Source organism: Convolutriloba macropyga, chromosome 12 (assembly GCF_964194025.1).
Source record: "Convolutriloba macropyga chromosome 12, txConMacr16.3, whole genome shotgun sequence".
NCBI lineage: Eukaryota > Metazoa > Xenacoelomorpha > Acoela > Convolutidae > Convolutriloba > Convolutriloba macropyga.
The window spans coordinates 30,973,602-31,000,442 of NC_134479.1; the positions used below are offsets into that span (position 1 = coordinate 30,973,602).

At 35.1% G+C, this 26,841-nt stretch overlaps 4 protein-coding genes across 4 annotated transcripts in view; 2 read left to right on the forward strand and 2 right to left on the reverse strand.

Moving 5' to 3' along the window:
• Positions 1–2,026, forward strand: part of LOC142350461 (uncharacterized) — a 5,705-nt gene extending 3,679 nt beyond the window's left edge. Inside the window, exon 3 of the mRNA XM_075402310.1 lies at positions 1,850–2,026. Coding sequence (XP_075258425.1) covers positions 1,850–2,026 — 177 coding nt within the window. The remainder of the gene's footprint in view (positions 1–1,849) is intronic.
• Positions 1–26,841, reverse strand: part of LOC142350808 (uncharacterized) — a 201,774-nt gene that overhangs the window by 127,189 nt on the left and 47,744 nt on the right. The gene's annotated exons all lie outside the window — the stretch shown is intronic.
• Positions 1,567–10,921, forward strand: LOC142350462 (uncharacterized). The gene is made up of 6 exons (XM_075402311.1): positions 1,567–1,659; positions 1,850–2,018; positions 2,845–2,943; positions 5,733–5,877; positions 6,514–6,620; positions 10,515–10,921. The coding sequence occupies exons 3-6, from the start codon at positions 2,892–2,894 to the stop codon at positions 10,919–10,921; spliced, it is 711 nt and encodes a 236-aa protein (XP_075258426.1). The 5' UTR covers positions 1,567–1,659; positions 1,850–2,018; positions 2,845–2,891.
• LOC142351144 (uncharacterized) overlaps positions 18,817–26,841 on the reverse strand; it is a 31,778-nt gene continuing 23,753 nt past the window's right edge. The window contains exons 8-9 of the mRNA XM_075403260.1: positions 22,914–23,090; positions 18,817–19,713 (exon numbers count right to left, since the gene is read on the reverse strand). Coding sequence (XP_075259375.1) covers positions 19,557–19,713; positions 22,914–23,090 — 334 coding nt within the window. The 3' untranslated portion in view covers positions 18,817–19,556. The remainder of the gene's footprint in view (positions 19,714–22,913; positions 23,091–26,841) is intronic.

Below are 26,841 nucleotides of genomic sequence, written 5' to 3' on the forward strand. Positions count from 1 at the left end.
ACTTTGAACGTGGAATAAAGGGGAAATTTTTTTTCAAAATTGCCCTGTTATGCACTAACGGATGCTTCTGTTAATTTTTTATAATTGCTTCTAGCGTGCTTTTGTATCTTTTGCCGTGATGCCATTTTTTTCTAAATAAAAAAGAGCAAATGCACTTATTGACACCTCAGTTGACTGATGAGCTATCACTGAATTTGAAGAAGTATCCCGTGGTTGACTGTCCGTCTTTTTATATAATCGGAGCGCTTTGCTTCACTTGACGCCAATAAATCTCGACAAGCCTATCAGTCGATAATTTTCAATTGCTGCGAGCTTAGCAGATAACGCAGAAAATATTGCCCGCACCGCCATTATTTTTTGGCATGCGTTTGTACCTGACGAGTGTGACTTTGCTCTTATCTTGTCTGATCCTTAAGCCCAAGAGCCGGTGCCAAGCCCTTCATCATTACAGTGCAGAGGTATACCCAAATCGTCACGGGCAGATATGCCCGATGTGTGTATCTCGTGTTCGTTTTTACTATGTTAATACATTGAAAGTGGTACAATATTAAGGAAAATAGCTACTTTAGCAGAAACCGGCAAAATGGAAGAGAATATCGTCTCCCGTGTTCGCAAAAGTGTCCTAATTTTAGCCGCGGAATACAAGTACAAACTTAATAACCTATTTTTCTTGCAAGTTGTATCACGCATCCGCTCAATTTACGTATCAATTTATAGCGGAAACGTACTACAAAATTTGTTACCTACTTTTTGCACCGAATGTTATGTCTTTCCCATTATAGCCCCCCCCCAGAAAATTATAGCCCCCCAAAAATCAAGTTATAGCATACAATTAAATTCATCATTTATGCTTACAATTGTTGGTTACAAGTTTTTGTTTTGTTCCAGTATCGAATGCTGGAATTTTCCAATCGCTATTGTTTCCCGTTTATGTTTGCAGGTTTCTACAATTTTCATTAAGTTCATAGGAGTCATTTCGTATTATCTCTGTAGCAGCTGAAATGCGGTTATGAGAAGTCAACTAAAATCAAATATAATGGGCAAGCCCATGTCATCATCCGGCGGCTCGCGTACAATGATTTCTGATTTTGTGTTAAAGAAGTGGTTATTAAATTTAGTGGCTCGCCTACATCGATTTCCGATTTTGTGTTAAAGAGGTGGTTATGAATTTTCATCTGGGGGGGGGGGGGCTATAAGTTACATGCCCACTAAGCTGGGGGGGGCTATAATGGGAAAGACCCGAATGTTCTTTTATTTCGCAAAATTGGCGGAACCCCTTTTGCGAAAATTAAGATACAAAGGATGTCATCTAATTTCGTTCATTATATGTAACTCATGTTCGAGCCAATTTTATTAGGGCGGAAATTTTGGGGTGTACATCTGCATCGTAATGATCTGTTGTTTGTGGGAACGTCAACTTGTACAGTTTTCGTGCACGTTTTAAAATTACGAAATTTCATGGAAATCAAAACTTCTATGGCTAAGTATTTAGCAATTTCTGACATTATAAATTCTCTTTTGGCAATTTAAAATGTGCACGTGAGTGTTTTCATTTGGATTAAGACACGGAATTGGCAAGCTTTTAACGGTAGCAAAAGATTTTCAACGCAAATGTCCCAAATGTGTTAAAGTACTGTTGAAGAACAATGATGGGCAAAGGTATAAACCAGGCATATTGCGTCAAAAAGAATTTTCTTTCTGTGTTTTTGCAATCGCTATTAGCATTGGCGTCTGTGATGTAAATTGATTAGATAATAGTAAATCATTTATAGTTTACCGCCCTTACGAAAACATGCAGACTTGATAATATTTTTTTTATTTACATCACTTAGATTCTATCGTTTTGCAGCCTGATATAACCGGTCTCAATGGGCTGGGTGGATTTGGTGGAATTCCAGTGGGAGCAGATTTGACGGAAAGTGGACTTTATTCAGTGGCACAAGTCAGTGGATACATCAAACAGTGGAATATTCCGCCTCAGCATCTGCAGAATTCTAGCACACTCGGATTTCATCGCGGTCAGTGAAATTATTGAAACATGCTATCAAAGTCAGGTTCACGAAATCCGTTTTTGAGGCCCAAAAGCTGCATTATCCAGGCTAAAGTGCCAGATTCGAAATTGTCCAGGATTTTGTACGTTCCCTAAACTTTCTTGCGCTCATGTCTAGTGGGTGAACAAATCCCCCCCCCCATGCGCTGATCTTCGATCTAAAGATATCCACTTTCTATCTGGTACCTAAGCCTGGATAGTTTATTATTGAGGAGCATAAGTTAAAACTGCATGTTTTGCTCCAGAACAAATCTATTTGTTCGATGTTAATAGACATAAGGGAACGTTTTAACTGTTATCTTATGGCCATCTTTGTGGGCTGGAATTATAGATCTCCTTCAAAAAAATTATAGACTCCCTTTATGGTATGATTACTTTAATCTCGGTAATAAATTAATGTATAAAAAGTGTAAACAGGTTATAAATTGATGGAAGTCTTTACAAACTGCTAAAAAATTAACCCAAGTGATCACAAGTTCTTACAAATTAATGAAGGAGTATCATACGATTTTTTTAAATTGAAAGCTGCTTAAAAAATGAATATTTGTGCAAATTATTTATACATTGTTTATGATTTTTTTAGAAAGTTCTCAAAAGTCTTCGACTCAGGTCTACACGAGTAAAATTAACTTTTTTAAAAGGCATAAAATTTACAAAACGCAATATTTTTTTCTTATAGTCATGTAACTCTTTTCTTCGCATTATTTTACCCACTTTTGCAACGATTCCAGAAAGATATGCTGAAGTTGCGGCTGCTACACCAACTGAGTAAGTTTGTTCACATTTTTGTTTAGATTCATCAGCTAACAGTGGACTCTGTTTTGACCCTCAGCAGTTGTCAATGACAGGTGGCGGATGTTTTGTAGGACTGGCCAGAATCCAGGATCATTTGGGTCTTGTTTCCAGTAAACTAACTGCATATGTCGATCAAAACTATAGAATAGGAGTCGATAATGACAATGGCTGCTTAAAAGATTTTTTATGGGTAGAATTTAATTGAGTTGAACTTGGTTAAAACCTATAAATGTGTTGTTCTATTACAGTGTTAATTTACAAAAGCAGCATTATCAAGGCTGTTCTCGTTAATTCAGCAGAACGTAATCTTTGCCTCCTAGAAGATTTCATTAAAGATTAAGTCATAGCTATTCAAAGCACAGCCTAGACTAAAAGTTGTATAGATTTTTAAAGATGAGCAGCAAACAAAAAACGATACTAGAGAAAACCAGTGCCAAAAGTTCTTGTCAGAGACCGATGTTCTCTACGCTCTAATTTTGTGGTATCTACTGTGGTTTCTGAATATTTTCAGAGTTTTTATTTCTGTCGGTTAGCCAACCCTAATGATGAACGGCTCAAACTCTTGCAGGATATATGATCCATGGTCAAAACAATAATGGGCTGTATGAAGAAAATTAATTATAAAAAAATGAATGAAAGACAGGCTTTACAACTCGGAGAAATCCTGCCAGTATTCATAGTCTTGCCAGAACCATCCAAAATTATCGCAGAAAATTGTATTCTCAAAGAATTTGTAGGCTATTTTTTCAGAATCAAAAGTAACGAAAAAGTGGTTTAAACAAATTTAACAATCTCCAGAAAAATAAAGAAAGTTTGATTAATAGCCGCCCTCATCTTCTCAGCCGGCTATTATAGCGCTCCTATTTTTTTTTTACTTCGTCGAATAAAAAAATGTTTCGCTTTACCTCATTTTGCCGCCTTTTCAACATTTTGCGTGAAATCTTTTTGACTTCTCTAGGCTAGTTTCTCTCTTCTCTCATTCTGCTAAAAGTGATTTTGAACATCAGTTGCTCAGCAAAGCAATTCAAAATGAACAGAGTCAGTATAAAAAATTGAAGTCAGAAATAGAAACGGGATAAACCCATAAAGCCCAATTTTAGATGCCCGCTATTTGAACGTCGGTCCTATAAGTATTAGTAACCTCTCTCTAATGCTTATTGTTATTGATAGTAGCCCCTGTAGCCTCTCTCTAAGAAACAGAAGTATGTCCAACTACGAAATGCCATCAAAATAAATCGGACTTAAAAAAATGTTTTTGTACAAAAATCTTTTTTTTCAATATCTTCTGTTATTTCAATCCCAATCATGCTTATTGGAATCAACGGCGGCTATTTTCCGGCAATCTGCCGGGTATGTTTTAAAAAATCACTTAAAAAAGACTATAACATTAAACTCACAAAGTTTTTATGAATACACATAATGCCACAGGCGCAAAAGCATCAATTAATGCATAAAATAACAAAAAAATGGGTGTTTGTTTTAACAGAAGTTTGATCTGTCATAAATTACACTATTATACAAGTCGGCAACGAGAAACCAAAAAGGGCACATTTCAAAAAATCACTTTGATTGTTGAAAACAAGTCAATTAGATGTCAAAAAGCACTTACTTGTCTGCTGAAGTCCTACGACATGTTTATTTCTAGCACCAAAAAATCCGATCAATGAGACTTTTCATTAAAGAAAAAAGACATTAGACTAAAAAACATCTCAAATCAGTTTAAAAAAATGATTCCAAAAGAAACTGAACAAAGAAAAATTGTGCTTGAAAAGAGCGTCGATGCCATAGAGACCATTACGCATTTACTCAAAACTTTAAACTAGTTTAATTCGGCATGTTTTCTACGCCAATGAGGCCTGAGAATAAACTCAGTGTGACAAGACACCAGAGATGAACCCTAAATATGTGAAAATGTCCAAAAATTTTGAAAACTTTATGAGAACTCTTATCTTAAGGTCAGAAGATCATTAGTTTCAGTATATAATTTGAGTAATTTTACAAATATTTTTAAATTTTATCAGTTACTTAAGATCTGCCATTGAAGAGACTAAGCGAAAAACTGACGGAAAAAGGATTAAAATTGTAAAGATTTTTGCACAAAAATGTATTTTACAACTTAAGCGCTATTTATTAACAACTGAAAGTATTTGATAGATTCACCTTTACCTCTTTCCGAAATCAGTTGGGTTCATGTTGAACGGGTCTAAGTCATCCGACTACAAAATAACAACAAATGCTGGTAAAACTGAAGATTTCATTCAAAAATAAAAAACTAGAGTTGAAGCCATCAAAACTATGAGTTCTTCCGTTGACAATTTTTATGTCTTCATTGGGACTCACTTGAAGGTAATAGAGATCTTGATAAGAAAAATTGAGAAGAAAGGAAAGAAATTTTAAAAAAGCACTTCAACAAAAGCCATTTTCGTTCTTGTTTAAAAACCCATTATGAGATCAAAACAAGCCTTTCTGTGTCTCTTTAAAACACGTTTCAAGTTCTTAAATTGATTCACAAAGGACACTAAATGTGTAAAAAATAACGTCAGATGTCAAATTTTTCAACAAAAATTTAAACCTAGATAACACCTCGAAAAAAACGAATTAAAAAAACTACTTATATATTTTACGCTCAACGGGCTCCCTAATGTTGCCGCTTACAACCATCTACAATAACTACATCCATCACCAAATTTGACTGTAAAATCAGCTGAGCATATAGTTCCACCTTGGAGGCGGGATCGGAACAATGCTGCTTTGAATCATTTCAACGCTCAAAGGGGGAGCGGTTTTCAGCAAAAACTATTTCAGACAAGCAGGACAAAAAAGTATTGAAATAGTGTTCTGATTTGTCTCCAAAATGCAATATCTGGAAACTAGATCCTTTTCAAAGTCCCAGGAGGTCCAAAGCAAGATATAAACAGACCAGATTGCGCTGAAAGCTCCACAAGTGCGGCGAGAGACCTGGATCCCAGACATCAGATGGAATTCCTGCTGAGAGTGTCATTGGAGGGAATCATCACCTTTGCAGATCACAGGTCGCGAAACTTGATTTTTTAAACTGAACTTAATTGTTAAACTTTTTTTGTACTGAACTTAATTGTTAAACTTTTTTAATTAGTGATTCAATGTTGATTAATTAATAATGCGCTAAAGACGATCATAGTTACCAGTTTAAACATCGTGGCGACGTTGAGAGTTCAAGTTTATTATTTTTTGTTCTTTAGTATTATTAACTGAGTTTTGACTGAACCAAAAGCTCACTCCATAGAAAGCATTTTGGATTACATTAACAAATTACTGAATCATAGTTACCAAAAACAAAACTGGTCGTATATTCAACCAGATCATTTGTCGCATGTATCCCAGATCACTTTGTCGAAAATATCAACTACAGTTTTTCTTAACCATAACCAGGCTTTCGCTTGATCATACTTCATAACTCGTATTTCTTATTATTTTATCAGTCTTTCATGGTTGAGACTTTTACTTTATGATTATGTAATAAGTTTGGGTACGCAAGGCAGCGGGTAGCAAGTTTGGGTAATAGGTTGAATATTCACTTTGAAAATTTCAGTTCTATTTAATAGCATAATTACATAATAGGTCACGTTGAACTATTTTTCATTGATAAATTGTTCAGATCATATGTCAAAAATAAAAATTGTTCACAGGACGGCTGGCGTGCTGGGCAAAACTCCTGCACAGTTGGTGGGCGAAAGTGCAGTTTCACTTGTTCACTGCGAAGACTCATTTTCATTGCACCAATTAATGACAGCAGGTACAATGTTATAAATTCGTTTTCAGATTGGTTTAGTAATCTATTGTTAGTAGCGATCATATTAACTAACTTCTGAACACTGAATCTGAGCGAGTACAAGAGGGATATACAGCCTGTTTATGTGTCGCAGGAGAGGTTTTCGTTTTTCAAAGTCGATTACAATTTACAACAGGGTGGCAATATACATGGTTGTTGTTTGTCTCAATTGAACTCACTATTGCCGTTCAAAGTCTTTAAACAAATTGCATCATAAACGTTTGGATAGACTAGCCTGTGTATGCTTCTTTTTTCTGATCAAAAAGATCAGATAAAGTCACACGAATTTGAATTCTGATCAGCAAAAAAATATTTCTATTAATAGAGCAAAGAAAAATAATATAGAAACAACCTTTTATGTTTAAAGTTTCTTTCAAAATGCCTTTTTGAGATATTGGAAAAAGAATTGATTTGCATCTAGGATGCCTTTTGTCTTATTATTGTTATGAATGTACGGCAGGTGTGGCAATCTGATTGGTTACATTGCTATGTCTACAACATCAGTCGCCGAATTTCGATATACACTATTTAAAGCAGATCAAAACTACCTCAGCTAGCATAATGCTCGTTATATAATTGATTTTTTTTTCATTTAGACAGTTATCAAACGCTATTTAAAGACTGATCTACTTTAATTATTCTCAATGACTTCAGACGCTGGGTTAAAATTGATTTTTCTAAGATTTGACGTTATGAAATTTTGGTCTAGTTTTGAGATAAAATTGATCAATTTTTTCATTTCGCTTTTGTTTTTGTTAAACCTTTCAACTGCATGCTTAATATTTATTAATTTCATCTCTTCAAAAATTTATTTTCAAAAAAACCCATTGCAGTTTTATTAAGACTAAAAAATACTACTCATATAATATTTCTGTTTACGCTCAACATTTTGCTGAACAGAGATGAATTAGCGAATTTTTGTGCAGTTGCAAGCTACGAAAGTCTGTTTGAGATAATATATCGCGAAAATAGGCAACGCTAATAATGCAGGAAAATTTTAACTAATTTAATCTAAAAAGTTCTGCCGGAAGTTCTTTAAAACAGAAATATTGGGCAATAAAATCAATTATTTTTGACAGCAACATTAAAAAGTCAGGTCCGGTTTTTAGATGATCCGCCTTCATTGATCTATGTGAATTGAGTTGCTTCAAATAGTCATACAAAAAACATATCAGATGGCAGAATTTTCTTGAGAAAATTGTACTAAAAACTAGTTCATTTAATGTCGATTTTTTGAACCAAAAAGCCATATAAACAATATCTGGTTCATTTTAACAAAAGTGTTTATCAAGTTCAATGATTTTCAAAATGAGCTTCATTTCAATTTTTTTTGTAAAGCTACTAATTTTAATTTCAATTTTATTGAATTCTGTGTATTTAAAAACGTGGTTTTTTTTTACCAAATTGTGATATTGTTTTCATTGATTTGTTTATACACAAGGTATGTTGTTGTTTTTGCGACATGTGTCTTGGAACCGTTGTTTCTGAACTAGAATTTAATTCTACCATGGTGAAATTTAATAATTAAATAAGTTTTCAACAGCGCATTCAACCACGCGCTGGTTGGATGGATTGAAATCTTCTTGAGGATTGAAATCCTCTCTGAAAAATCTGAGTGCACATTCAGATGGCCGAAGCAAAAATTTTCTTTTCTGACGAGAAATTGAATTTTTTGGCTGGGAAATATATACATACTAGGAGTATTAGCCGATACAAAAATTACAAGACACGCCAAATGGCCAAAAAATATGACCAAAAGGATGTGAAATAAACAGAAATCAGATTAGTATAATTTAACTAGTTTTATTAGAAATTCCGACTTAGCTAATCTTGTTCGTCATGGTTTGTTAGGTTGTGATAGATTCATATCAAGTCACTCAGGCCAATGAGGCATGGCAGAAACAGCTTGTTGTTATCGTCAATTAATGTTTGTTTTTAAACTAAAGTCATAATAAGCAGTTCACTTAAAATATTATTACCCGAACTTGAGTCCCCGAGCATTTCAGCTCTGAACCAGCACATTTCAAAAGCAAAAACTTTATTCACTTCGGAAACATTGCATCTCCAGAATATTTCAAGTTTCTTTATGTGCAGTTTTTCCTCATTATGATTAGATTGAGGTCATAGAGTTCACCCACGCTAAACTTATACTGTATAGCGTGACAACTATGCATGCCTTAAAGTTAAGCCTGAGCACACTGACGTACTTTGGTAGCTTATAACTGTTGTTTACTATAGTAGTATACATGCTATTTATACATAGGTTAGTTTGTACGTAATTACAACAAAATCCAACTAGCTTAGTGCTTACGATTTGCTACGCAAAAAGAATGTTACAAGTACACACGCAGAAGATCAGTTCGGATATAAAGCAAACCTTCTTGCCGGGAGTTACGCTGAACATATTTTTTTCTTGCAGTAGATTTTGATCAAAAATCAAGAATGGCCAGTGTAAATTGTGACTTGGACAGAGTAGTGGCCATTAAAAACAGAATGTATCTAGAGTGATTCAGCATTGATTTGCTCTGCCACCAAACGCTGGCTATAAATGATCTCTGTTTTATGAATTTTTTTGAAAACTGTATGATCAACTGAATATGTATTGACCATATTTTTTGCTGACTTATATCAAACTGAACCACAATTTTCCAAAAACGTGTCCCTGATTTTTGAAAAAGGCGAGTAGTTGCCAATAATAAATCATTCTTACTATCTTATTAAATCTTTTTTGCTTCAGTTTTTTAGAGCAGATGTCTCCTTTTTGGAGAGTTTGGAAGTAAAACTTGATAGGGTGCCATAACATTTTGCAACAGTCGTAAACTGCTTGTGGGACATTTCTTCACGACGCATATTCTTGCAAATTTGCAAATGCGTATTCTTACAATTTTGCATAACCGGAAATTTTCAGGTTTTTTTTTACTATCCCACCGTTGGTTGATAGACAACTTAATACTTGTAAAAACCAATGGAGCTTGATGGAGGGAAAAGAGAAAAAATCCTTTTTAATTTGTTTACTTCTGTCCCGAGGATAGAAGCCACTAGTCTAAAAAATTTTAAAAAATAAATTTTACAAGTACACACGCGGAAGTTCGGTTCGCATATAAAGCAAACCTTGTTGGCGGGAGTTACGCTTAACATTTTGTTTTTCATGCATTAGATTTTATTCAAAAACCAAGACTGGCCAGTGTAAATTGTGACATAGACAGAGTAGTGGTCATCCTAAAAACAGAATGTCTCTAGAGTGATTCAGCGTTGATTTGCTCTGCCACCAACCTCCGGGTATAAATAATCTCTATTTCATGAAAATTTCTGGAAACGGTTTGGTTAACTAAATATGCAGTGAGAACAATTTTTGTTTATTTATATCGAACTGAACCACAATTTTACGCAATTTTGTCCTTGATTAATGAAAAAGTCCATTAATTGCCAAGTTATAAATCATTCTTACTATATCTTTCTTTGCCTTAAGTTTTTTAGAGCAGATGTCTCCCTTTTCTGAGAGTTTATAAGATTCAGAGTAAAACCTGCAACGGTGTGAAAAAATTATGCAACAGTCGTAAACTGCTTGTGGGACGTTTCTTCACGACGCGTCTTCTTGCAAATTTACAAAATTGGGACAGTTTGTAAGGAACATATCCGCTGCCAACACATAATCAAAGGATTATTTCATATTAATTATATGCAACAAATATTTTCTGGGTAGTTGTTTTAAATTTTTTTCTCATCGTTGGTCAATAGACAAATTAATACTTGTAATATGACCCATCGAACTGGATGGAGGGAATAGACAAAAACTGCTTTTTCCATTCGTTTACTTCTCCCCAGACGAGAGAAGTCACTAGTCAGCAAAAATTTTAGAACCAGTTGCCGATCGCCAATCTTCCACAACCCCAATCAAGTGGATTTGTTCCAACGGTTCCCTTCTTCAGTGCAACTGCCAAACTGAACCCATTTACAACCCGGGTAAGCCCAAAAACAGCCCTCCTATGTTCCTTCTCTTAACGTGCACCCCCACACCTAGCCGCGTGACGGCCGAAACCCAACCACAAATACGCACAACTCAATCGGGTGTAGTTTTGAACCCGAGTACGCAAATTGGAGCACCGGGACAAGTAGTCGTGACTGGGTCTGGATACCAGCATCCGGCGAGCAGCTTGGGAAACGATATTATTGGTTCCGAAATCAGCTTCGGGAGTTTTTTGAGTGGAAGTAATTGTTTACAGATGACTTCAGGTAGTAATCATACGACTTATAGCTCATATTAAATAAGATGATTTAATGCAAATTGTATTAATTGTTATGATACTCAATTCAAACTATTCAAATGAATGCTGTGAATTTGAGCACATGATACTTGAAATTGTATTCAAAACATTCTCTAGGTTTTTAGCCGTTAATTTGATTTGCAGCCGTCTACTGATTCTTGGAAAGTTTTAGTAAAGCTATTGTTTTGGTGATCTTTTCGTGATCTTAATCGGTTAAGATCATAGATCTGTTTGTAGCTATTGAATGAAGTGAATCAATACAAAGAATGAACCACTTCTCAACTTTTGTATAGCTTCAATGAACATGACATTTTCCTCGGTGTTGGTGAAAAGTAGTTTTAAATAAAATATTTTTTGAACCTGTTTTTTCTAATATATAATACAATTTTTCTTAACATGTATTCAAACAGCTTTTAGTCTGCAATAACCTTAATTGTAAAAGTCAAACAAGGAAAAACCTGAAATCGAAATTGTAAACTATGCTAAAACATCACTTTATGAAAATTATAGTTCATAGTAGCATTTCCAAGAAGTCAGGATATAGCTTTCAATGACTTTTGTTTTTATCTATAATTTGAGGGACCTAAACGGGCGCAACTACTGCGTAAATGTACCAATATGTGATTCAAATTAGCGTCTAATACTGGCTAGCCTAGAACCAACCATTACAACAACTGGTCAATTACATGCTCTCGAACTTGGGTACTATTTATATCCAATTCTCTTGTTATTTCTTGCTCGCCTTCATCTCGCTAGCTAAGTTGAAAAAATAGAGTTTTTTGTCAAGCCATGTCAATTTTACTTCATGCGCATTTTACATTAGGTTATTCTGCCTCAACATTTTTACCAATTAAAGATTCCAGGGTGCAATAAAGTAGTTTTCTATTGAATAAAAAAGCGCAACTGCACTTATTTAGATTTTTCTCGAGTTTTAATTGCTTATTCGACACTCATTATCTATTTTATAAAAACTATCACAATTTTCCAATTTATGAGTAAGTAAAGTAAGAAACAGCGTTAAAGCAGTATCGCAAACCCCAGCTAACATATAAAGAAACTTCGATTTGAAATTCCCGATTGATTTTAATCTTCAACTCAAAGTTTTTGCGGCTTTTTTCTTCAATTATTTTTGCATCTGATAATTTTTGTTTGATAGAGCTGTGATGATATGCAAGCTATTGTTTCTTGCAGTGTTTTTTGTTTTGTGATTTATTATGCAACAAAAAGATGCAATATGCAATATTGCAATAGGAGGGGACCTAATCTAAAAGATCAAGCGAGAGTCTGACGAGGTAGCCCACATCTATTAAGAAAAGCATTGTATTTTCAAGATAAACCAGAGAAAATTTGGCATCATTTCATGTAAACATTTTTAAGTTAACAGGAGATCAGCGATGATAGAATAGAAGTAAGAGTAAGTACAGATATTAGGTCGATAGCATTATCAGTAAAACACTTTTTGTTCCGACCCCACTGGTGGGGGGGGGGGGGGGGGGGGGAGGAGGAACTATATACTCATATGGTTTTTTTGTTCAGACAAATTTGGCCGATCGCCGATCGATATATTTATTGTAGAGAAATGTAAGTGGTATCATTAAAAAGCTCCTCCAGCGTAGAATTCGAAATTGAAAAGATTTTCTGAATTTTGTTTTTTTTCGAGGAGTTATCGAGGATTGAAACTTTGTGTGAACACGGCATGACTTTTGGCATAATTTTGTTCACTTTTAGTGTAATTTTTCTTTATATTATGAACGTTCTGTAATTGTTCCGACCCCACTTGTGGGGGGAGGAACTATATACTTAACTGGTTTTTTTTGTTCAGTCAATTTTGGCCGATCGATATATTCATTGTAGAGAAAGTTGAGTGGTATCATTAAAAAGCTCGTCCAGCATAGAATTCGAAGTTAAAAAGATCTTTTTTGAATTTCGTATTTTTCGAGGAGTTATCGAGGTTTAAAGTTTTGTGTGAACATGTGGCATTTTGTTCACTTTTAGCATGATTTTGTTCAATTTAGCGTAATTTTTGTTCAAATTAAGGCTTTTCTATAAAAATATTATTTCAAAACAACATTTCAAACTACAAAAGGAAACAATTTTTTGTTACCAGTAGACCGATAAAAAGGCTAGTTCTGGTTTCGTGAGGAAGTTTACTATAAAAAAAACTCGAATTCAATTTGAGAGCTGTTTTCTAGAAAACTTTTCCTATTTATTTTTGTTTTTTAGTTACTCAGAGACTTGTCATTTTCAAATTGAAGTTCCATTAAAGAGAAACCTCATTTACAGTCAAATGATACCCAATGAACAAAAAATTCGTTCTCAAGGCATCGCTCATAATTTTTTTTGTCTTCGACTCTTAGTTTTCGAAATTTTTAGTGAAACTTTGATCTTTTTTTTGAGATTTTACTGAATATTGGGATTCCTGTTGCATAGAGTTCCCAACTAAAAGTTCCCTTGGATTTCTTATGTGCTTTAGGTAATCCTATATAGCGCTTTCAGTCGACAGCTAAGGGCTGTCAAGACTTTAAAAAATAATTTTCCAAATTTTTTTGATTAACCGATATTAAACTCATTTTCATGAACAGTAAGTCAGTCTCAATAGTGAAAGGACCCCCCTTTTTATTGCAACAACAATTAACTGGTAAGCGGTTTTATCTGCTGACTATTGGTTTTATGACATCGATAACACGAGTTTTTGTAATTTAAAAAAAATACTTTTTTTTGTAATTTTGTTTCCCTATGAAATCTTATCTCATTATCTTCGTTTTGGCAGTTAATATTGGCTTAAATAAGATGTCCGAATGATCATAGACAAAGTTTTTAGAGAAAAGATTCTCGTTTAAATGGCTTCGACACTTTCTTCTCAAATTTCTTCTGCATTATTTTGGTTTTTGCGTGTGTTTGTCGTTGTTTTCATAATCTTAGGACTTATTTTGATGCGCTATTGATAACATATTGATGGCAAACATCCATGTTTTCTTATCCAGGCATATGGTAGTGTATTTTTTTACTTCTGTTGGAAGCTCTTGATTTTAATGGCTGTTAAGACGTTAAAAATAAATTTTGTTTGAACATCAACCACTCCTAAATTTATTTCAGTGAACTGTAAAACAGTCTCAGCAATGACAGGATCTCCACTCTTTCTACTGCAACTAAAACGAATCTGGCTAGTGGTTTTATTTTCTATCTATTGGTTTTACGACTTCGATGCCACGAGTTTTCGTAATTTTTTAAAATTTTTTTTGATATTTTTTTGTAATTTTGGTTCACTTTGAAATTGTATCACATTATCCTATTATTGCGAGTTCTCAGGGGCTCAGAGAAGGCGTTCATTGGTCATAGATAGAGTTCTATTGAAAAATTTTTGGTTTGAATGGCTTCTTCACTTTCTTGCACTTTTCTACAGAATTTTTGGTTTTTGCCTGCTTTTGTTGCTGTTTTCATAATCATAAGACCTATTCTGATGTCCTATTGATGCCATAAAAACAACAAACAACCTTATCTCCTTATTGAGGCATAATTTCAAGTCTCTTTTGACTTCCGTTGAGAGGTATCGAAATTTATGGCTGTTAAGACCTTAAAAGATGTTTTTTGGACACTAACCATTATCAAACCTATTGTAAGTCAGTCTCAGTAATGACCGGACCCCCTTCCAATTAACTGCAAATAATATTATCTGGTAATATTATCTGGTTAAATATCTGCTAACTAATGGTTTTATGACTTCAATGCTACGAGTTTTCATAATTTCAATAAAATTTTCGGATTTGTTTTTGTAATTTTGACTCCTTTTGAAATCTTATCTCATTGTCTTAATATTGACATGATAGTTTCCACTGGCTTATAGAAGACGTCCAGTGGATCATAATTAAAATTTTCAGAAAAACGCTCATTGCTCAAAAGGCTTTGACACTTTCTTCTCACACTTTTTTTCTGAATATTTGGTTTTTGTTTTTTGTTGTTGTTTTTTGTAATCATTGTGATGTTCTTTTGATAACTTCTGCTTGACAAATATCCTTGGCTTCTCATTGAGGCATAACATAGCTTTTTTTTGTCTTCCGCTGAAAGCTAATGAGTTTAAAGTTGTTGATATAACGGTTTTTCTCAAAAATTTCGTGGTTTCATTATATTTGTTCATACTTGTTGATTTTTTGAAGTGATATTGTTAAAAAGAGAAGAAAACCATTGCTGATAAACTTTTATCTGAGATTAGAAAATTTTTACCAAAAAGTTTTTTTAATTGTCTTTGACATTTTTCTCGCTCATTTTTTTAAATTTGCTATTTTTGCCTTTTTTAGTTCTTCATGTAGTAGTAAAATGCTGACTGGTCTCATAGGCTTCTAATTGAGGATTGAATGAATGAAGTTAGAATTAAAGTTTACGGCATTGTTCGTTCTCAAACCTGTTTTTTACATTTCAGTTTTTGTTCTGTTCGTCAACTTGTAGTTTATTCTCATCATTGAGAGGTCCCATCCAAATCCTTGTATTTCAAAAATTAAAATGTCTACTGATATTATGTCGTATTATGCCATAAATCATGTTTTTTTTGTTGAGCAATATCCATTTTCATAAAATTTTGTGAGTAGTCAATGTATGTGTTTCTTTTCTCACATTCGCGGAAAAAATTTTTGTTTTTGCTTTTTTTGGCGTTCGTTTTTTTTTCTCGTAATCTTTTTATTGGCATATTTTGTGAGCGCTGTAATGAGGCGTGATATTATGCAATTCAATTAGTAGTTTGGTTCTGAAACAATTTTTTTTCAAACCTAGACATCTGTTTTTAATTATCTCATCATTAGGTTGACAATTAAGTCAAAAGTGTAGATGATCTCGGGTCGGAACAACATGTACAAACGCACATTAACGAGCATCCTTGTTTTAATTCAATATTACCCTTCACGCCACAAAATGATTTAATTTCGAGTGCCTTATCCGCAAAAGACGATAGAAAAACTTGAAGTTCTGGTCTCGTAAGGAAGTTTACTATCAATAAAATTCGAAATATATTTGAGAGCTATTTTCTTTAGAAAACTTTTCATATTTCTTTTGTTTTTTAAGTCACCTAGAGACCAGTCACTTTAAATATCGAAGTTCCGTTAATGACAAACTTTCTTTACAATACAGTCAAATGAAGCCCAATAAACAGAAAATTCGTTTTCAAGGAATCGCTAAAGTTTTTTTTGCTTCGACTCGTGTTTTTGTAATTTTAAATGAAATTTTGAATTTCTTTTTGATGTTTTATAAATTTTTGGAGATCTATGGCATAAACTTGTTGACTAAAAGTGCAATAAGTTTCGTGATGAGCACTAAATAAAGCTATCTTGTGTTTTGAGTGGAGAGCTAATGGCTGTTAAGTGTTTAAAAAAGAATTTTCGATTTTTTTAACTTTTCATCAATCTTAAACATAATTTTGAGAACTGTAATTCAAGTTCAGTAAAGGCAGGGTTGACTTTTCTACTGCAACTCCCTTCTTTTCTACTGTAACCAAAACTAATCTGTTTAGCGCTTTTATCTTCTACCTATTGGTTTTATGATGCGGGTTCCTTTTGATATATTATCATGTTATTCTAATATTGAGAGCTCCCATTGGCTTTTAGAGGACGTTCAATGGATCATAGATGAAGTTTTCAACTAAAAGGTTATGGTTTAAATGGCTTCGACACTTTCGTCTTGCTCTTTTCTCCTGAATTTTTGAACTTTGACTGTATTTTTTGTTGCTTTCACAGTTGATGACTTATTGTAACCTCTTATTGAAGACCTATGAAAAACAAATATCCTTGTTCTCCCATCGACGCGTATTTTAGCGTATTTATTAGCTTCCGTTGAAAGTTACTAAATTTAATGGCGTTGATACTACGTATTTTCTCAAAAATTTTGGGGTTTTAATGTATTTTTTGTACACATTTGTTGATTTTTTGAAGCAATATGCTTAAAAAAAGACGAATCCCATTACTGTTAAAAAGTTATTTCAATTTGGAAAAGTGTTTTTCTCAAAATGTCTTTTTAATTGCTTAGATACTTTTCTCGCTCAATTATTTTTTGAATTTGCTGCTTCCGCCTGTTTTTTTTTAAAATGTCTTAGGTAGCCGTAAAATGCTGATCGGTCTCATGAGATTGTGTTTGATGTTACCCGAAGCAGTCAGTTTATAGCGGACAGTCTCAAAGTTTATGATATTAAACTTTTTCAAATTTTTTTTTTAAACTTTTCAGTTTTTGTTGTTCTTTTCGTCAACTTGTAATTTATTCTCATCATTGAGAGGTCCCATCCAAATCCTTGTATTTCAAAAATTAAAATTTCTACTGATATCATGTTGTATTATGTCATAAGTGATGTTTTGTTTGTTGGACATTATGCGTTTTACTAAGAGTTTTGTGAGTGGTGTATTTTGTTTTTTTTTGTCTTCTTTTAGCACATTCGCGCAATAACAGATCCCATTTTTTTTAAATGTGGCCCAAATGAACTGATTTATTCTTTCATCATACATTTTGTTGAATTAATATAAATAAAAATTGAATAAAAATCCATATTATTCAGATAATAGCTAATGATTTTTGTGTTTTCGCAAAATCATGTTTTCGCAAATTGTTTGTAATTTTTTGAGTTTTTCTGCATTTTAGCCGTTTCTATGGCTTAGTCTAACCAAAATTAGGTCCTATTGGTTTCATAATGAAAATTAGTTAATTCATCAGGAATTATTTTGTTATAAGCTAAGGAATTTTAAGACTTTTGAAATCATTTGGTTTAAAAATTGTTGTTTGATTTTCGAATTTCGCCTCATTATTCCTTCTTTTTGTCGACTAGTTCCTTAGTCTCATTAAGCAAATTTCCATCGACTGTATAGCTAGGGAAAATTAAGTTTGTGTAGTTGAGGTTTTATCTGATTGCATTTTGACGTTGTTACTAGGTGATTTTAAATATAGATATTGAGTATTTGCCGTGAAAATGTTGTTTTTGCTTATTTTGTTGTTTGTTTTTTTGTAGTATTTTTTAATGCCAGATCTTATGAGCGCTGTAATGAGGCATGGCATTATGTAATTCAACTAATGATTAGGTTAAGTAACGATTTTTTTAAACTTCTATTTTTGTTATCTCTTCATTTGGTTGACAATTAAGTCAAAAATGTAGATGAGCTCGGGTCGGAACATCATGTGCAAACGCACATTAACGAGCATCCTTGTTGGGCTCTAAATGGTCAATTTTTCTACGCTACTTTGGCTAATTTTTTTTTTTAAATTGAGCAGTAAGAGAAGCAGATTTCTCGAGCTCTAAAATGAATTTACACACTACTTATATAAATCTTGCTACGCATACAACCATTGATTTCGAGGCAAGATATGAGAAAGAGAAAATTTGCAAGTTGTCGTTACACTCTGCAGTCAGTGTTACGATAGACTTCTATATAGATGCTATCAAATTAAAGTCGCCGCTAATTCTCTCTAACTCTCACGAGGTTAATATGTATTTTCGACAACAGTGAAAAATCGCAGTCCGTACCAAAAACCGGGTGTTAATTATTACTGGTCAAGTTCGAATTGTATGGAAAATCAGTACTTAAGCAGATAAATATTGATTTCACTTTTTGGCTGTTCAGACTTGGACCAAAACCGATTTTACTAAGTCAGATTGGCACCAATATTTTGAGCGAATTGTAAAGCGATAAAGGAAATCAGAAATTTGAAATTCTCCAGTGCGGATTTAGTCTTGCAGTTTGTTACGAGAGTATTCATGCTAGGCGAAACATCCCACATGTGACGTGGATTGGTAGTCTATGATCACAATCGAAAGTCAATTATGAATTTTCAATTTCACTAAAGTACGTAATTTATATTGTTTTTTTTTTTACAAATGTAGCTCTTCGACATCATTTCGAAACTATTGAGCTAAGGAAAAAAATGTTACGTTAAAGCACAAAAATCAATTTCAAAATCTCAACCAAGTAATTTTTAATTTAAATAATTTTTACACAAATTGAATCACGAATAAATAAAGTTGACATTTATAACGGATACTTTATTAAATGAAACCAATCAAAGGTTTGAATTATATAAACGTTAAAAAGCTGAAATTTGACATGTCGAATAATTCGATAAAGTTTGGTAATCTTTGAAAGAGTTATTTAAAGCGCGTTGTTCATGATGCCATTCAACCCTCATTGAATTTGGTTAACTATAATATCAGTTGAGCTGTCGTTTCTTATACTTTCCCAGGTTGAGGTCCCAGACGGAAAGTCGGTATATCCAGACCGTCCCAGACGGAAAGTGCCTATGTCCAGACTTTCGTGCGTTCACCAGACTCTTTCGTGCGTTCATCAGAACTTTTTAGCGTTCATGTCCAGACTTTTGTGCGTTTTTCCTTGTTTCCGGACAATGTAAATTTGAACGCACGACACCCCCGTCGTGCGTTCATCTGGGTCTGGACATATCGACTTTCGGTCTGGGACCACAACTTGGGTTATCTCGATCCCTTTAATGTTCTCACTTTAATGTTATCTTTAGTAAGTCTTTGTCTAAAATTCTCCGACAAAATGTTGCGACTATGCAGTCCAATTATTCTCCATGCACAAATCGGCAAAAAATATAAAGATATTAATGGTTTTCTTATTCATTTATAATTTAGTTATAACTGGTGTAATTTAGTTAGTTATAACTCGTCTTTAATTCGTTCATTATGAGAGTGAGGTGGTGTTACCATAGTGGCCAATTCTTCCCATACTTCATCATTAACAAGGTCAAGGTCACCCAATTTGATCACGGCTTTCGTGACGTCAGAATGTTCAGGGTTTTCGTTCACTTGAGTTCTGAAACAATTTTGCACCGTAATTTTTATGGTTGGGTCGTCTGATCATCTTTAAGTAAAAGGTTTAAAACAAATAATGATGTGAACCATTAAGGGGGGGGGGGGGTGGGGCTCTTAAAATATCGTTGCAAGGAGCAAAAGCTGGCACTGAAGACCCGGTTGTACGGTTGCGACTATAATGCAGAATCACACTGGATCGTATAATATTGAATTATGAATGGTTGGAACTGATGATAATTGTGCGACTAACAAGTTTCTAGTTGATGGAATGATTTACTTAGTTAAATATCTTTTTAATCAGTTAATCTTGGCTAATAAGTAGAACCTCAGAATATAAAAAAATCAAGCCACTGGCTAAACAAAGTTTGTTTTAAGGTCTTACTTCTTGTCATTGAGCATGAAAAAAAATGAATTAAACAGGCTGATACTGTTTCTAGGCCTAATGTTGAGAAATATTGAATTGGGTACTTTGAGTGGGTGAGCTTTGTCAAAAAAGTATGACGCAGATATGATCCAGTTCGGAACATCATTGTCCTTCCTCGAAAAACGACTATTGAAACTGACTACACATACCACAATTTTTGCATATATTTTTGCCTCCAATTTGTTTCTCCCTATGAGATTGAATTGGTGCACATAACGAAATCCCGCATTGTGTGATCTGTAGTCAACGCACTCTGGTTTGATATTGAAAAATTTAGTTTAGCAAGTAGTTAATCGGTTTATTTGCACGGCAGCGGGAGTACAAAGTGCTGGAATTACAAATGCAGACAGCAAAAACAGAAATACCCAGAGAGGTTCAAAAACTTTGAAACAGACAAGGTGACGTAAAGCGTTCGTTCTCATACGTAGGAGAGCAGTCGTTACACAAAATAAGAACGTAATCACAAATTATGCTCTTTTAAAATTAATTTTATGATCTTTTGTTCATTCAAGTCAATAAACAATAATTGTCAGAAAGTTAATCTAACTTAGCTTCGTACGTCGGAACTTTGCTTTAGTTAACTTTATCTGTTTTTTTCGTTAAACAGTTTTCACAGCATATTGATTTAACATTTATCTTTTCCTGATTTAACAGTTTTCTTTTTTAAACGTTTTGTTAATGTGATTTGTCATGTTTTTCAAATGTGGCCATTTTTTAATTGTCCCTGAACTTGCTTCGTGTGTCAGCAACTTTCCCATGCCTCATAAATTGTACAAACTAACATGATGCCATTTTAGTTTTTCGCATAAAATACCCTATATTATACTATTAGTGGCTATCATCTGCTGTTCGAGAACTTTTCTCGAGTTCATTGACGTAAACTGCCATGATGGCTGTTTATTTCAAAGATATAAAAATCAGACTAACTTGGCTCATGCGGGTTGTCACTTGATTATTGGCTCGTCACTTGAATACTTCTTTTCTCAGGTCTAATTTTTCATTGTTTTCAAGATCAAATTGCTCATAAATTTTCGGAGGCAATTATTTTATTATTTTGGCAATTTTTTTCTTAAGGTGAGGATAAGCCAACCTTTACTTGAACTCAGTAAAGAAAGTATACAATTAAGCTCTCTGTTGTATCTTGAAACCAGCACTTGAACAATTTACTGAATTTTTAATTTAATGAATCAAAAGTTTTGAACCGAAACTTAAACCCTGACAAATTGTGGTAGTCAAAATCAGGTGGCTATTCCCTACTCTAGAAAAAGCCAACTTAAAACAGAAGAAAGTAGTTTGTAATGTTACGCTAAACATAAACGACTAAACCTGTAACGTGTTTTATTCTGTATCTTCACAAACATCGCTTTTCAAAAGTACGGAACTGTCCGTATGTTAGGTTTCAAAACACAAAAAATTTTAGATTTATTGTATGATACTGATGAAACTTCGTGAGTGTGAATTAATGAACTGACTCTCTATCAATGTTCAACATGTGTGCTATATTGTGAAGACAATTTTGGTACATGAACATAGAAACTTCAAGGCTACTGAATTTTTTTGAGCTGTTCTAAGTTGGACTCTAGAAGGGCTGCCATTTATGCATAGAGCGTGTTCAAATAACTCTATCATGCTATCTCAAGAGTATCTTTTAGAGTATGACTTGGCAGAGTAAAGCCATTGTCTATTGTTTTCATGATTTTTTAATACACATTCCATTTATGCAAGTTTTCACTGATAATGAGAAAACTGGGATAAATTTTTGAAAATTTCAAAAATCGCTTTGAATTTTCGAGCAACTCACACAACTCTTCAATTATCTCGGCGTAGGTGACGCGCGGAAATCCAGGGTTAATTCAACAAATAAGAGTGCTCCCACAGTCCAACACCAGTTAAAAACCAGTCAACAACCAGTCTACAGCCAGTCTACAACAAGTCTACAGCCAGTTCCAGAACTTCAGCCAGTCTACAGCCAGTTTCAGAATTTCAAGCAGTTTACAGCGAGTTTCAGAATTTCAACATGTCTTTTATTTCAGATAGTCATGAAACCTCGCCTCTGCATATAAAAACTATAGCCGTATGCTCTGTAACTTGTCTTAAGCACGGCGACCGTTTCCAGATGTTTGGTGACCGCCGGCAACTGCTGTGATGTGTCTATGCCTTCGGAAGGTTCGAAATTTGACTGGATCCGGAGCACGTTAAAAGACTAGGAGAGATGGGAAATGTTCATTTATTATTCTGTAGATAGTAAATGTCAAAAATAGTTGATCAGTCGATCAGTAGTAGTAGTTCGAAAGGTGTGAGTGACATCGTCACAGTAGTCGCTGATGGTCGTCAAATCTCTAGAGTATGTCGCCGTGATTCAGAAAAGTTCACTGGAACTTGCCAAAAGTGTGTTAGAGCATGATCCGGACAGTATTCAACAAGATATCTCGCGAAGAATGTTAAACAAAAAAAATACTTAAACTGCAAATTTAAATATAATTTGTTATTTCCAGATCATTTTGAGGTGAATCATTTTGTTAAAAAATACATAATTGAGATTTCATGATTCATTGCTGATTTGTCTGGTACTATGATCCGGGAGCCCATTTGCGGGCCATGGTCATGCCTCAGAGGCCCGCGGGGCTCCATATGAGACTATAACGACCTCACAAATTATCGTGGCCGAAGTTCACTGTTAACATGGCGCTTATTTTTGTGGGAGGTTAGTTCCGTGGGGGTAATTTTCCGAGGTAGTTTATTTCTAGACAATCATCGAAAATCTTCCAAATTACTACCTCTGTTTTGGTGTCATTATTTTTTCGAACATCTCCTCTGGCGAGATGACTTCAGAAGGGTCTTCGATATCTCCCTCTTCATCTAGGTCTTTGTAATTCTCATTTGCCTCAATCACAAAGTGGTAGAACTGAAGAAACGCTAGCTGTCCAGTTTCACTCGCCACAAGTTTCAAGTATCTGAAAAAATCAAAGATATTAACACCAAAAAGTCACGGTCAAATTTGACCGAGCGTGAAACTAAATTCCGTTTTGCTACGATATTACATTGGAGTTACCAAATTTTAACTGAATTAGGATACATTCAAAAACCCAATTCAGAAAGTATTTTCTCGGAAACTAGTATACGAATATAGAGCCTATTTTTGCAGTTCATCGTGACCGAAATCCTCGAGGAAAGAATTCTGAACTCTGAATCAGCTTATGCATTCAGAGAGTCTCAACCAGATGCGACATTCGAACAGAGTCTGAATCAGTACTGATGTAAAGGAACCAAGTTCCTTTATATTTTATCTCCCCCCACACCCTCATTTTCCTCCCCCCACCTACACTTTCGTCCTCCAAAACCCTTTCATTTCATGATTTTCATTCCCCCAACCTATTTTCGGTGAAGCTTTTTATATGTTGATTTTATTGAAGAAGTCAGAAGTGGTTGACGTTCACTTTCAATATTATTTATAGTAAGGGATTTCCCGTTTTTGACCATAACTTGTGTGCCAATGGCGCGAATTATGATGTATTTATAGAGCTTGATTTGCTACCATAGTTGCGACTTTCAGAAATACAAATATTAATGAAAAGTTGTCTTGGTATGCAAGACTTAGGCCGAAGAGCATAAACATTTCTGGCGTATCCTAGGGTCAAAAAAGGACCTAGGAAACTTGCTCGACGCAGACTGGGGAATTTTTGATTTTATAGGGGGGAACTTAGACATTTGACACTTAGCACATTTTAAACTCTGGTTTTGATAACTTCACACTTTTTAATCAAAAACATCACAATCACAAATGATCCAACTGATTTTTAATCTGGCCCTAGAAGTGAAGATTGAGATGAGAGTTCTCCTGAAAAGGATGCTTGCGTGGGATGCCTAGTCACGACAGATGGGCTGGTCTTGCTTGCGGATTTGAATGTCTTCATTTCAAAGGCTGGATTTTAATAGGCGACTAGTTATCGTTGGATCAATATAGTATCTTTCCGCATTAGTTTTGAAAGGAGTAGGTCCTCCTCTAGGTGAAATTTAAAGCACCACCAACACACACATTAACTTAGGATTAGTTGCAAGGCCTGGTATGCCCTTGCTACCTTAAGGTTTATAGGAACGTGAAGTTATCCCCCCACCAGTGTCAGTAGACACACACAATAGTCAAAAGTTAACCACCACAGGTTAGGGTTCCTTCTGTCGCGCTCGAGAATCAAATAGGCAACCAGACAAACATCTAATTTATCTAAGTTTGCAAGAATTTCACTGATTAGTGGAAAAGTTTAACTCTATGCAACTTCTGATTTGCATCATATCTGTATTAAACATCACTTAGTGATAGCGACAAGCATAAACATAGCAATCAAACATTAAACAAAAGCATTAGCTAAGCACAGTAAGCAACAGCCTCATTTAAATAATAGGTTTAACATAACAAAAACTAGAATAGGGCTGTTACAAGGAAACATAGTGCAGTAACAGTGCAGTATAAACTTTGTAAAATAAGAAAAGTCTTCTAACACAATCAACATGCCAAACAAGTCCAAAGCATCATCAACAGCAAAGAACAGCCTCAAGCAACAACTTCAGCTGAAAGTGATAGAATGGAACGCAGTAAAAGACCTCTTCGAAGAACAAAGCAATAGTAACGAAGGTCTAAGCATACTACGTGAAACTTTGGAAATTTTGAGGTATCAAAAAGAGCAGTTGGACAGAAGTTGCAGTGAACTCATGAAGCTGCAGCTAACAGGTGAAGAGTTGACAACACTTGCTAATGAATTTGCTGAAAGAAACATAACCATGCTGAAATGCAAACAGAGAGCAAAAGCACACAGAACGGATGCAAGTGACACTGAATCTGCTTTCAACACAAACTTGAGAGACCGCTATGAGGAAACAATCAAAAAAGATTTGGATAAAGACTACATCACAACTGCAGACCACAGTTGCAGACACTCTGTTTGGTACCTTCCCCATCACCCAGTGATCAACAAACAGAAACCAGACAAAATCCGCAGAGTCACAAACGCTGCTTCCAAATATAAGGGACTCTCACTCAATGATGCCTTGCTGACAGGGCCGGATCTACTCTGCAACCTGCATGGCCTTCTTCTCCGCTTCAGACAGTACTCAGTGCCAATCACAGCGGACATCGAGGCAATGTTCATGCAGATTGGCATCCAACCAAAAGACCAAGACTATCTCCGTTTTCTCTGGACAGAGGATGGCAACGAAAAGATCTTCAAATACAATCGACTCATTTTTGGAGCCACATGCTCATCTTGTGCGATATTTGTTCTGCATAAGTGTGCAAATGACCACAAACAAGAACATCCAGAGGCCTACACATCAATCATGCAGCAGTTCTACATGGATGATTTCATGCAGACCTACCCTTCTGAAGAGGAGGCCCGCAGAAGCGCAGAGGAGATCAAAACTGTTTTACATACAGGAGGATTCAATCTGACGAAGTTCTTGAGCAACAGACCAGCCGCATTAGAAAACCTACTGGAAGAAGACAAGGCGGAAATGAAAGCCCAAAGAATCCTTGGTCAGATGTGGGACCCCAGAACTGACAAGTTGTTTGCAAAACCGAAGTTTCTCTACACAGGACAACAGATGACTCAAAGAAAGGTTCTTTCAATGGCAGCTTCTCTGTTCGATCCAATCGGACTGATATCACCCTTTGCCATCAGAATTAGATGCAGCCTCCAAAGAATCATTAAAGAGGGAAGAAACTGAGATCAACTTGTGTCAGAATGCTACCAACAGGAACTACAGGAGTGGATGGATGAGTTCGACAACATGACTTCAATTGAAATTCCTAGATGCTTGATTCCCAGCACCAATGGAACCCATCAACTTCACACTTTCACTGGTGCCTCAATGAGTGCAATTGCTGCCATAGTTTATGTGAGGACAACGAACGCCGATGGATCTTCCACATCCCGATATGTGATCAGTAAAACAAAAGTGGCACCGATCAAGCAGTTGAGCATTCCAAAACTGGAATTGGAAGCTGCAACACTTGGAGCAGAGCTAGCTGGGTTCTGTGAGAGCGAGATGACAACAATAAGTTCAAAACACTTTTGGACAGACAGCACCGCTACACTTGGTTGGATCCAATCCAAGCAAAGACAGAAAATGTACATTGCCAACAGATTAACCAAAATTCACGAGAATTCCAACCAAGAGAATTGGAGACACATCCCTGGAAAGATGAATCCCACTGACCATGGAATACAAGGCCTCACCCCATCAGACATACCAAAGCTGTGGCTCCAACCACCGGACTTTCTGAGCAAACGTCAAGACTCTTGGAAATTTGCCGAGGACAGTGATCCCCACATATGCGCCACACAAGCGACACAACTTCAGACGCCGGTCATTGAGGTTGACAAATTTTCAACATGGAGTCGACTGCTCAACTCTACTAGAATGGTGTTCCAGGCAATAAGACGCTTCAGGGCAAAAGTTCGAACTAGAAGACAAAACAAATCACCTGAGACATCCAAAACTAACATTTTTGCATCAGATGGGAACAGGGCAAAGAACTACCTCATCAAAATGTCCCAAAACGAGTCGTTCTCAGGAACAATTTCTGCACTGTTGAAGGGAGGCAATCTTGAGAAAGGAGACAAGCTGATGCCCTTCACACCCTTTCTAGATGAAGACGGACTCTTGAGGGTAGGAGGAAGACTCAGCAAGGCACCTCTAACCTACAATGCA